Below are 13,984 nucleotides of genomic sequence, written 5' to 3'. Positions count from 1 at the left end.
GATAAAGTTAGATAACGAATCTTTGTCAAACGGGTAAGCGATTAAGGTCTTTTGGATAAAGTGGATAATACATTTTATTCGAATGGATAACGCGGATAAACTTTTTTGATTTTTCGGATAATTAGGGCAAACGGATAAAATGGATAAACTCAAGCGGCCCTTCGGATAATGTGGATATTAAATATTTAAATCAAACAGACGTTAATGAAAAAAAAATTTTGAAATATTTTTATCCGAACCAAATTAAGCGACTTTTCCTGACAATTCCATCGATATTTATTTTTTCTATTTTTATTTATACCCTAGAGCACTTTGTGTTGGGGGTATTATTTTTATTATTTTTTTTTTTCTACTTTTATTTTTTTTTTTTTTTAATTTAATAAAAAAATTAGAAATATTTTATCCGAACCAAATTTAACGACAGTTCTTTCGTTTTTTTATTTTTTTTTTTCTATTTTTATTTTATTGTTATTTTTTATATTATTTTCATTTTTTATTCTTATTATTTTATGTTTTTTTTTTGTTTTTTTTTTATTATTATTTTATTTTTTTTCTACTTTTATTATTTTTATTTTAATAAAAAAAATTAGAAATATTTTATCCGAACCAAATTTATTTCCTGACAGTTCCGTCGATTTTTATTTTTTTTTCTATTTTTATTTTTTTATTTTATTGTTATTTTTTTATTTTATTTTCATTTTTTATTCTTATTATTTTATTTATTTATTTTTTTGTTTTTTTATTATTATTTATTATTATTTTTTCTAATTTTATTTTTTTAATTTAATAAAAAAAAAATTAGAAATATTTTATCCGAACCAAATTTATTTCCTGACAGTTCCGTCGATTTTTATTTTTTTTTTATTTTATTGTTATTTTTTATATTATTTTCATTTTTTATACTTATTATTTAATTTAATTTTTTACATTTTTTTATGTTTATTTTTGTTTTTTTTATTATTTTATTTAATTTTTATTTTTTATTATATTTTTTTATTTATTATTTATTTATTATATTTATATATTTATTTTTTTTTTTTTTTGGCTTTTTTTGAGTCACTTTTCCTTTGCAACGTTATTGGCAACACTGATTCCTAGACATCTTTACGGTATAAAATGCTACAACATTAAGAGATAACACACTTCCCTTTCTCTTGCTCTCGCATTTACTCTCAATGTTCAAAAATTGTTTTTAAGAGATATTTACTAATTTCTTTCTCTATTTCTCATTGTGTGACTCTCTCGCTCTCTCAGCCAGAAAGCAATTGAAATTGATGTGGGAAAAATCTCTGTTGATGCCAAAGCCAAAAACAAACAAAAAACAATCATAAAAACAAGAAAAACTAAACATGAATGCTGCTGCCGTTTGACTGGCTATGACGTAGTTGGCCAAGATATGGCGACCTGTGTGTGTGTGTTGTGAGTGGCTGCCCGACTGACTCATACCCAAATAAACATAAAATAATGGAAGCCAAAAAGAAAAAAATTGTAAACCGCTTATGTTTTACATGAGAAATGGGTAGGAACTTGGCAGAATTACAAGCTGGTTGAATAGCCAATAACCATAACTGGATGAGGGTAGCCAGGTCAAGCGTCCGATGATGATGATGAGGTTATTTTTTTTTTCGTTTCTCGTTCAACTGGTGAAATAAAATAAATAGCTACGTCCAAAAAAAGCTAGCCTTAAGCAACAAAGCCCAGATTCAAAATTTTGCAAACCGGTTTGCAATACACAAACAAAAGAGAGGAGAGAATTACAGAGAAAGAGAGAGAGAGACAGAAGAGCAACAACATGGAACAAATGCATACAAAAGCAAAGTTCCCCCTACAAAAAATTAATTTAAATGGCTGAAACAAAAGCCTAAAAAATTGCAGGCTAAGGGAACTGGAAGAGAGGGTAAGACGGAGCATGGAACCGGTAATGAAACAACAAAGCAAAAAACACTAACTGAATCGAAGTATGAGACAATCATAATGGCAAAAGCAACGAAATAATTTTATGGTATGGGGATAGCCAGGCCAGAAGCTAACAATTGTTCGTCAAAGCGGAAAGCCATAGAATGACAACTTCATTTCAAGCATTTCCGAACTGAACACGAAACCAATTGCCCACAATTAGCCGATAATCTTAAAACTAAGTTTTCCAAATAGAATTTCTGAATTTTTCTTTAAATTGACCACTTACTTGGTGGGCGTACGCCTCAAACTCATGCGTGTCCAATTATCGCGTGGTATGAAACTTAAATCATCATCGCTGAAAGTAAAATTAAATAAAAAAAGAAAAAAAAAAATAATTAACAAAATAATTTTGAAAAAAACAAAACAATGAAAGTTCGATATTATTATGACGTAAAAGCATCAGCTGTTATCCATTCACCTTAGCTCCCACGCCAGAAATAGCAACACGTTTTCCATTTGCTAGCGAGTCATGTAAAATTTTCCGATTCTTCTCTTCATTAATTATTGGCAAAAGGTAAACTAACGGCCCGGCATGACTCTAAAAATAGAGCACCATGCGACAGTTTGGCAGCCCTCCCGAACTAGTGGCTCGTTATCTTTTCACTGTTGCGACAGGCAAATGACAATTTGGAAATTTGTCAACTGTTGGAGGGGGTGGGTGCTGGAAGGGGGTGTTACAGAATTTTGATTGATGGGAAAAGCCAATAATGTTTTCACAACGAAAAATGGAAATAAAAAAATGATATATCCATTTAAGCCTTTCCGACAACAGAATTAGGCCTTTCGGATAAAGTGGATAACGAAATTTTTTCCAATGGAAAACGCGGAAAAATTTTTTGAGGCCTTCGGATAACGTGGATAATAAACTGAAGTCAAACGGATAACGTGGATAAAATGGTTAGGCTTTTCGGATAACGTCGATACTATTTACGGAAATCGGATAACGTGGATAACGATTTTTTGTCACATGGATAACGCGGATAAATTTTTTTTGTCTTTCGGATGACGTGGATAACGGTTTTGCTGTCAAATGGATAACGCGGATAAACTTTTTGGGCTTTCGGATAACGTGGATAAACAATTAAGGCCTGCTGGATAAAGTGGATAACAAATTTTTGAGATATCAAGCTCTCTCGGATAAAGTGGATAACGAATTTTTTGTCAAATGGATAAAGCGGATAAAGTATTGGAGCCTTTCGGATAACGCGGATATTGAATTTAGTCAATTTGGATAACGCGGATAAACTATTAAGGCTTTTGACACAATGTAGGCATTGTCCTGAGGAAAAAGCATAACGTGGATAACATATTTAGGCCTTTCGGATAAAGCGGATAAACTTTTTGGGCTTTCGAATAAAGCGGCTATTGAATTTAAATTAAACGGATAACGGATGTATGCATTTCGGATAGAGTGGATAAAGAATTTACGACAAATGGATAACACGGATAAATTTTTTGCGCGTTCGGATAACGATTTTTAGAGAGCGGATAACGTTTTTGTACTTTATGGATAAATTATTAAGGTCTTTCGGATAAAGTGGATAACGATTTTTTGTCAAATGGATAACTTGGATAACCTATTGGAGCCTTTCGGATAACGCAGATAACAAATTTAGGCATTTCAGATAATGTGGATAAACTATTTAGGCTTCTGAAGTGACGTTCATATTGTCCTGAGGTCTTTCGGATAACGTGGATAACGGAAATTCATCAAACAGATAACGCGGATAAACTTTGTGGACGTTCGGATAGCGCGGATAAACTAAATGGGTCTTCAGGATAACGCGGATAAGTTATTTAGGCCTTTGGCATGACGTTAATATTGTCCTGAGGTCAAACGGATAACGTGGATAAACTACTGAAGCATTTCGGATAACGCGGATAATGAATTTAGACATTTCAGATAACGTGGATAAGCTATTTAGGCTTTTAAATAACGTTGATATTGCCCTGAGGAAAAACGGATAACATATTTAGGCTTTTCGGATAAAGCGAATAAATTTTTGAGCTTTCGGATAATCCGGATAATGAATTTAAATCGAACGGATAACGGATTTACGTCTTTCGGATAACGTGGATAACGGAAATTCATCAAACAGATAACGCGGATAAACTTTGTGGACGTTCAGATAGCGCGGATAAACTAATTGAGTCTTCAGGATAACGCGGATAAGTTATTTAGGCCTTTGGTATGACGTTGATATTGTCCCGAGGTCAAACGGATAACGTGGATAAACTACTGAAGCCTTTCGGATAACGCGGATAATGAATTTAGACATTTCGGATAACGTGGATAAGCTATTTAGGCTTTTAAATAACGTCGATATTGTCCTGAGGACAAACGGATAACATATTTAGGCTTTTCGGATAAAGCGAATACATTTTTGAGCTTTCGGATAATCCGGATAATGAATTTAAATCAAGTGGATAACGGATATATGTCTTTCGGATAACGCGGATAGACTATTGGAGCCTTTCCGATAACGGGGATAATGAATTAAGCCATTTTGAATAGCGTGTATACGGTCCTGAGGACAAACGGATAACGTGGATAAACTTTTTAGGCCTTTCGGATAAAGCGGATAAACTTTTTTGCTTTCGGATAACCTGGATAATGAATTAAAATCAAACGGATAACGGATATATGTCTTTCGGAGAACGTGGAGAACGGATAAAGCGGATAAACCATTAGAGCCTTCCGGATAACGTGGATAAACTTTTCAGGCCTTTCGGATAACCTGGATAATGAATTTAAATCAAATGGAAGTCTTTCGGATAACGCAGACAATAAATTTTTGTCAAATGGATAACGCGGATAAATTTTGTGGGCGTTCGGATAACGTGGATAATGTTTTTTTGGGACATGGATAATGCGGATAAACTTTTACGGCTTTCGGATAACGTGGATAAACTACTTAGGCCTTTCGGATAAAGCAGATAAACCTTTTTGGGTTTTCGGATAACCCGGATAATGAATTTATATCAAACGGATAACGGATATATGTCTTTCGGATAACGTGGATATCGGATTTTCGTCAAACAGATAACGCGGATAAATTTTATGGGCGTTCGGATAACGTGGATAACGATTTTTTGTCAAATGGATAACGCGGATAAACTAATGGAGTTATCAGGATAACGCGGATAACGTGGTTAACCTTTTAAGGCCTTTCGGATAAAGTGGATAAATTCTTTTGCTTTCGGATAACGTGGATAACGAATTTAAATCAAACGGATGACGGATTTATGTCTTTCGGATAAAGTGGATAATGAATTTTTGTCACGGATAAACATTTTTTGGGCTTCCGGATAAACTAATGGAGTCTTCAGGATAACGCGGATAATAAACGGATAACGTGGATAAACTTTTTAGGTCTTTCGGATAAAGCGGATACATTTTTTATGCTTTCGGATAACGCGGATAATGAGTCTAAATCAAACGGATGACGAATTTATGTCTTTCGGATAAAGTGGATAACGAATTTTTGTCACGGATAAACGTTTTTGGCTTCCGGATAAACATGGATAACCTATTTAGGCCTTTCGGATAACGTGGATAGCAAGTTTTTGTCAAATGGATAATGCAGATAAATTTTTGGAACTTTCGAATAACGTGGATAATGAATTGAAGTCAAGTGGATAAAATGGATAACCCATGTATGCCCTTCGGATAAAGTGGATAATGCATAATTTTCTCAAAACGGATAAACTTTTTACGACTTTCGGATAAAGCGGATAAAGATTTTTTGTCAAATAGATAATGCGGATAAACTTTTTAGGCTTCGGATAACGTGGATTACGAATTTTAATCCAACGGATAACTATGCTATGTCTTTAAGATAAAGCGGATAAAGCATTAGGACACTTTGGATAACGCGGATAACGTATCTAGACTATTAAGATAACTTGGATAAAGCATTGGCATACATTGGATAACGCGGATAAAGCATTTGGAGACTTTGGATAACACGGATAAAGATTTTGGATAACGTAGATATGTCAACGGATAACTAAGTTATGTCTTTCAGATAAAGCGGATCGATTTTTTTTTCAAATGGATAATGCGGATAAACTTTTCGTCCTCTCGGATAACGTGGAGTCTATTTAGGCCTTCCGTATAAAGTGGATAACGATTTTTTTTATCAAAGGGATAACACGGATAAATTCTTTAGGATTTCAGATAAAGTGGATAATGAATTGTTGACAAGCGGATAGGGTGGATAAATTTCCTGGGCTTTCGGATAACGTGGATAATGTGGTTAAATATTTTTTTTTTTGGCCTTTCGGATAACGTGCATAATTTTTTTGGGCTTTCGAATAAAGTAGATTATCCACATTATCCTCCTCCTTCAGATAAATAAAAACAAAAAGTAAATTCTCAAAATACTCACTGTTGTGGTGTCGACGAGCTGTGGTGTTGATGCGGCGCCAAATCCAATTCCACACCCGAACTGCCGTTCAAATTGCCATTGGCATCGGTCGGCGAGAGGGCATGATCGACATGGTCTTCGTGCGAGTGATGCGACAAATGGATGCTGCCCAATTCATTTTCACCATAGCCCTCAAAGGATTCGCCGTCCGACAGCGAGGAACATTGGGACTTGCCCGGATCCGTGCTGGATGGGGGACTGGAGGGTGTTGAACTGCTATCGCCGGAATCAGGGGTGGAGGCGAACAGATAATTGGCACTGGGAGTTGTGGTGACCGTTGAACTTTTGTTACTCGGCATGGGTGCCATGGTGAGGGTGGGAGTGTTTTTCTCTGTTCACAATTGAGGAATTTTGAGGGCAGTTAAATGGAATGCTGGAAAGAGAAGAAGGGAAAAAATTAGTTAATGTGGGACAAGGCTGCGTGTTACTTAAATATTTATGGGTCGGAAAAAATTGATAACCCAAATTCTATAAACTCCAATTACGCATTCCCCAAAATATCCAAATGTGTTAAAAAAAAAAAAAAACATTTTTCGCCTTGACATAAAAACCCAAAAAAATTGAATCTCCCTATAAGGAGCCAATAGGGGGAGAGAGAGAGAGGGGTCCAATACACCCTCAATATCCATTGTTGTCAAACAATTATTAGTGACATTTATTGACAAGACACCATCATTAGTCCGAGTATTATTTACGACCTCCTCTAGTCACCTAGAAATCACCTTTGTGGCGTTGTCGACGTCGGAAGGAAGGACGCGTTTGTCTGTCGTTCGTTACCTTAGATCGATGACATAGATATGAATGATTGTCAGTAGAGCACACACAAATCAATAGTTATTATTATTTTCAATACCTACACCGCACTGCACCGCATACAACAAAAAATAAAAATATCTGTGATTGGGGTCTGCCGGGGGGTATTGGGGTGGAGCGAGAATTTTTTTTAAGGATTTTTAAAAATAAGAAAAACAAAAATATATAGCCTGAATAAAGTTTTTTGAATATTTGGATAAGGCATTGGCACACTTGGGATAAGGCGGATAAGTCATTAGGAGGCTTTGAATAACTCGGATAAGACATGAGGACGCTTTGGATAACGCGGATAAACCATTGGAAAGCTTTGGATGACGTGGATAAATCATTGGGACACGTTGGATAACGTGGATAAGGCATTTTGAGCATTTGGATAACGCGGATACGGCATTTGAACACTTTGGATAACGCGGATAATGCATTTAGGCTATTTGGATAACATGGATGAAACATTACAACACTTTGGATAACGTGGATAAGCCATCTAGACTACTTGGATAACGTGGATAAGCCATTGGGACGATTTGGATAACGCGGATAATGCATTTAGCCTATTTGGATAATGCGGATAAAGCATTGACGCACTTTGGATAACCTGGAGAAGGTATTTAAACTATTTGGATAACGCGGATAAGGCATCTAGACTATTTGGATAAAGCGGTTAAGGAATTTGGACCATTTGGATAAAGCAGATAAGCCATTAGAACACTTTGGATAACGTGGATAAGCCATTGTGACGCTTTGGATAACGTGGATAAGCCATATAAGGTCTTTGAACACTTTGGATAACGCGGATAAGGTATTTATAATATTTGGATAACGTGGATAAGACATTGGTCCACTTTGGATAACGCGGATAATGCATTTAGACTATTTGGATAATGCGGATAAAGCATTGACGCACTTTGGATAACGCGGATAAAGCATTGGGACACTTTGGATAACACGGATAAGGCATTTAGACTATTTGGATAACGCGGATAAGGCATTTGGACCATTTGGATAAAGCAGATAAGCCATTAGAACACTTTGGATAACGTGGATAAGCCATTGTGGCGCTTTGGATAACGTGGATAAGCCATATAAGCTCTTTGAACACTTTGCATAACACGGATAAGGCATTTATAATATTTGGATAACGTGGATAAGACATTGGTACACTTTGGATAACGCGGATAATGCATTTAGATTATTTGGATAATGCGGATAAAGCATTGACGCACTTTGGATAACGCGGATAAAGCATTGAGACACTTTGGATAACGTATTCAGACTATTTGGATAATACGGACAAAGCATTAAGACACTTTGGGTAGCCCGGATAAAGCATTGTGACAATTTAGTTAACGTAGATAAGGTATCTAGACTATTTGGATAACGCGGATAAAGCATTGAGACACTTAAGATAACGCGGATAAGCCATTTAGACTATTTGGATGGCACGGATAAAGCATTGGGACACTTTGGATAACGTGGATAACGTATTCAGACTATTTGGATAACGCGGATAAGGCATTTAGACTATTTGGATAACACGGATAAAGCATTAAGACACTTTGGGTAGCCCGGATAAAGCATTGCGACAATTTAGTTAACGTAGATAAGGTATCTAGACTATTTGGATAACGCGGATAAAGCATTAAGACACTTAAGATAACGCGGATAAGCCATTTAGACTATTTGGATGGCGCGGATAAAGCATTGGGACACTTTGGATAACGAGGATATGGTATTCAGACAATTTGGATAATGCGGATAAAGCATTAAGACACTTTAGATAGCCCGGATATAGCGCTGAGATACTTTGGATAACGTGGATAAAGCACCGGTAGACTTTGGATAACGCGGATAAGGCATTAGGACACTTTGGATAACGTGGGTATTGCCTTGGCACACTTCGGATAACGCGAATAAAGCATTTAGACTATTTGGATAACGCGGATAAAGCACTGACACACTTTGGATAACGTGGATAAGGCATTCAGACAATTTGGATAACGCGGATAATGCATTTAGACTATTTGGATAATGCGGATAAAGCATTGAAGCACTTTGGATAACGCGGATAAAGCATTGGGACACTTTGGATACCGCGGATAAGGCATTTAGATACTTAAGATAACGCGGATAAGGTATTTAGACTATTTGGATAACGCGGATAAAGCATTGACACACTTAGGATAACGTGCATACGGCATTCAGACAATTTGGATAACACGGATAAAGCGGATAAGGTATTTAGACTATTTGGATAACGCGGATAAAACATTCGGACCATTTAGATAACGTGGATAAAGAATTTAGACTGTTCGGATAACGTGGATAAAACATTAGAACACTTTGGATAACGTGGATAAGCCATCTAGACAATTTGGATAATGCGGATAAAGCATTTAGAGTATTAGGATAACGTGGATAAAGCATTGGCATACTTAGGATAACGTGGATATCGCATTTGGACCATTGGGATAACGCGGATAAAGCATTACACACTTTGGATAACGTGGATAAGGCATTCAGACAATTTGGATAACGCGGATAAAGCATTGAGACACTTTGGATAACGTGGATAAAGCATTAGGACACTTTGGATAACGTGGATAAGTCATGTAGACAATTTGGATAACGCGGATAAGCCATTGGGGGATTTTGGATAATGCGGATAAAAAATTAAACTATTTGGATTACGTGGATAAGGCATTCAGACACTTTGGATAAGGGGGATTAAGCATTTTAAATATTTGGATAACCCGGATAAAGCATTAAAAATATTCGGATAACGCGGATAATGTAACTTAAAAGTTTGGCTAGTACGCAAGAAGGTTTTATAGTATTCGGATAATATGGATAAAAAATTTACTCAGTTCGGATAAAACGGATATAACATTTCAAATATTTAGAAAACGCGGATAATGCATTTAAAATACTCGGATAACACTGATAAAGTATTTACAACACTCGTATGGTATGGCCATTGAATTTATAAATTTTGGATAATGCGGATAACGCATTTACAATAATCGGATAATGCGGATAAAGCAATTATAGTTTTCGGATAACACAGATAATACATTTACAGCATTGTAATAAAGCGAATAAAACACTTATAGCCTTCGGATAACTCAAAAAAAATGTTTTTTACCATATCCGGATAATACGGATAACATGGATAATGCATTTATATGCCTCGGATAAAAGGGATAATGCATTTTTGTGATTCAAATAACGTGAGAAATGGGTTTATATACTTCGGATAACTCGGATAATGCTGTTGTTTGTTTGGGATAAAGTGGATAATGTACTTATATGACTCGGATAATATAGATAAATGCACGGATAAAGCATTTACAACAATCGGATAATGCGGATAAAGCAAATATAGCTTTCGGATGACAAGGATAATGCATTTACAGCATTGTAATAAAGCGGATAAAACGTTTTAAGCCTTCGGATAACTCAAAAAAGATGTTTTTTTACTATATCCGGATAATACGGATAACATGGATAATGCCTTCATATGCCTCGGATAAAAGGGATAATGCATTTTTGTGGTTCAAATAACGTAAGAAATGGGTTTATATACTTCGGATAAGTCGGATAATGCATTTGTTTGTTTTAGGATAAAGTGGATAATGCACTTATATGGCTCGGATAACGTAGATAATACATTGGAAAATTGTGGATAACACGGATAATGCATTTTAGGTGCTTGGATAAAGTAGATAAAGCATTTACAACAATCGGATAATGCGGATAAGGCAAATATAGCTTTCGGATAACACGGATAAGGCATTTAAAGCATTGTAATAAAGCGGATAAACTACTTATAGCCTTCGGATAACTCAGAAAATGTTTTTTTACCATATCCGGATAATACGGATAACATTTTTATAATATTCGGATAACACGGATAAAATATTTATAATATCTGGATACAACGGATAATGCATTTATAGAACACTTTTTATTAGAACACTTTGGATAACGCGGAGAAGGCTTTGGGGGATTTTGGATAATGCGCATAAAAAATTAAACTATTTGGATAACGTGGATAAAACATTTAAACTCTTGGATAATGTGGATAAATAATTTTAAATATTTGGATAACCCGGATAAAGCATTAAAAATGTTCGGATAACGAATTTACAACATTCGGATAGCCTGGATAAAGAATTATGTGGATAATACATTAAAAATATTCGGATAACGCGGATAATGTATTTTAAAAGTTTGACTAGTTCTTATGAAGGTTTTTATAGTATTCGGATAACATGGATAAAAAATTAACCACATTCGGATAACATGTGTAGCATTTCAAACATTTTGGAAAACGCGGATAATGCATTTAAAATACTCGGATAACATGGATAAAGTATTTACAACACTCGTATGGTATGGCCATTGAATTTACAAAGTTTGGATAATGCGGATAATGCATTTACAACAATCGGATAATGCGGATAAAGCAATTATAGTTTTCGGATAACACGGATAAGGCATTTAAAGCATTGTAATAAAGCGGATAAACCACTTATAGCCTTCGGATAACTCAAAAAAATGTTTTTTACCATATCCGGATAGTACGGATAACATGGATAACGCATTTATATGCCTCGGATAAAAGGGATAATGCATTTTTGTGGTTCAAATAACGTAAGAAATTGGTTTATATACTTCGGATAACTCGAATAATGCATTTGTTTGTTTGGGATAAAGTGGATGATGCACTTATATGGCTCGGATAACATAGATAATGCATTGAGAAATTGTGGATAACACGGATAAAGTATTTAAACAATTTTGGATAATGTGGATAAAGCATTTACAACAATAATGCGGATAATGCGGATAAAGAAAATAAAGCTTTCGGATAATTCGGATAATACATTTGCAGTATTGTAATAAAGCGGATAAAACACTTATAGCTCTCGGATAATTCAAAAAAATGTTTTTACCATATCCGGATAATACGGATAACATTTTTATAATATTCGGATAACACGGATAAAATATTTATAATATCTGGATACAACGGATAATGCATTTATAGAACACTTTTTATTAGAACACTTTGGATAACGTGGATAAGCCATCTGGACGCGGATAAGGCTTTGGGGGATTTTGGATAATGCGGATAAAAAATAAAACTATTTGGATAACGTGGATAAAACATTTAAACTCTTGGATAATATGGATAAATAATTTTAAATATTTGGATAACCCGGATAAAGCATTAAAAATGTTCGGATAACGAATTTACAATATTCGGATAGCCTGGATAAAGCATTATGTGGATAATACATTAAAAATATTCGGATAACGCGGATAATGTATTTTAAAAGTTTGACTAGTTCTTATGAAGGTTTTTATAGTATTCGGATAACATGGATAAAAAATTAACCACATTCGGATAACATGTGTAGCATTTCAAACATTTTAGAAAACGCGGATAATGCATTTAAAATACTCGGATAACACGGATAAAGTATTTACAACACTCGAATAGTGTGGACATTGAATTTTCAAAGTTTGGATAATGCGGATGATGCATTTACAACAATCGGATAATGCGGATTAAGCAATTATAGCTTTCGGATAACACGGATAATGCATTTGCAGTATTGTAATAAAGCGGATAAAACACTTGTAGCCTTCGGATAACTCAAAAAATGTTTTTTACCATATCCGGATAATACGGATAATACGGATAACATGGATAATGCATTTATATGCCTCGGATAAAAGGGATAATGCATTTTTATGGTTCAAATAACGCGAGAAATGGTTTTATATTCTTCGGATAACTTGGATAATGCATATTTTTGTTTGGGATAAAGTGGATAATGCACTTATATGGCTCGGATAACATAGATAATACATTGGGAAATTGTGGATAACACGGATAAAGCATTTAAACAATTTTGGATAATGTGGATAAAGCAAATATAGCTTTCGGATAACTCGGATAAGACATTAAAAGCATTGTAAAAAAGCGGATAAAACACTTGTAGCCTCCGGATAACTTAAAAAAAATGTTTTTTACCATATCCGGATAATACGAATAAAATATTTGTAATGTTCGGATAACACGGATAATACAATTTTAATATCAGGATAACGCGGATAATGTCTTTATAAATTCCTGATGGCGGATAATGCGGATAAAGAATATATAACTTTCGGATAACACGGATACTATCTGGATAACAGAGATAAAGTTTTTAGAATTCTCTCTGATGACATTTAGAAGATTTGGAGAACGGATCTATAATGTTCGGACAATGCGGATAATCCATTTAACGACATTCGATTAATACAGATAAAGCAAATGATCTACCTGGATATTTCGTATAATTCAGTTCCAAAATTTGGATAACCTGGAATATATATTTCCACACTCGTCTAATATGTAAATGGCATTTCCATTCTCCAAAAATATTTCTTCCCTCACTCCACCCCATTATCCATCCACCCGATTTTGCACTGAAATTCTAATACCCGACTCTCGTTTGGCATTGTTTCACTTCGTTCGTATTATTTTCCATATCAACAATGCTTTGGCTGGCAATTGTTTACAATTCCGCCGAATGAAATGACAGCGAGTGGGAGGAGTAGGAACGGAGCAAAAAAAAAAACGAAAAACAAAAACAAACACCGGAGAGGAGTAGATCAGTTCATGTTAAATTTCCTGTGTTGAAGCAGTGGAAAAGCAAAGCAGCCCCAGACAGAGCAACCTGTTGCTCTCAAGTAGTGGGTGGGGGAGAGGGGGTTTCAGCCACCGG

The 13,984-nt window shown here is 35.0% G+C and overlaps 1 protein-coding gene across 2 annotated transcripts in view; it reads right to left on the bottom strand.

Annotated features, from left to right (window-relative positions):
* The window catches only part of LOC101892531 (rab11 family-interacting protein 3), a 192,724-nt gene that overhangs the window by 130,830 nt on the left and 47,910 nt on the right, over nucleotides 1-13,984 (bottom strand). For both annotated transcript variants that reach the window (XM_059129490.1, XM_059129491.1), the window contains exons 2-3: nucleotides 6,351-6,762; nucleotides 2,186-2,254 (exon numbers count right to left, since the gene is read on the bottom strand). In XM_059129490.1, the coding sequence (XP_058985473.1) occupies nucleotides 2,186-2,254; nucleotides 6,351-6,697 (416 nt within the window). In that variant the 5' untranslated portion in view covers nucleotides 6,698-6,762. The remainder of the gene's footprint in view (nucleotides 1-2,185; nucleotides 2,255-6,350; nucleotides 6,763-13,984) is intronic.

Source organism: Musca domestica, unplaced genomic scaffold (genome assembly GCF_030504385.1).
Source record: "Musca domestica strain aabys unplaced genomic scaffold, Musca_domestica.polishedcontigs.V.1.1 61, whole genome shotgun sequence".
Classification (NCBI taxonomy): domain Eukaryota; kingdom Metazoa; phylum Arthropoda; class Insecta; order Diptera; family Muscidae; genus Musca; species Musca domestica.
Note: the sequence above shows the minus strand (reverse complement) of the source record. Positions and strands in the feature narration are given on the sequence as shown.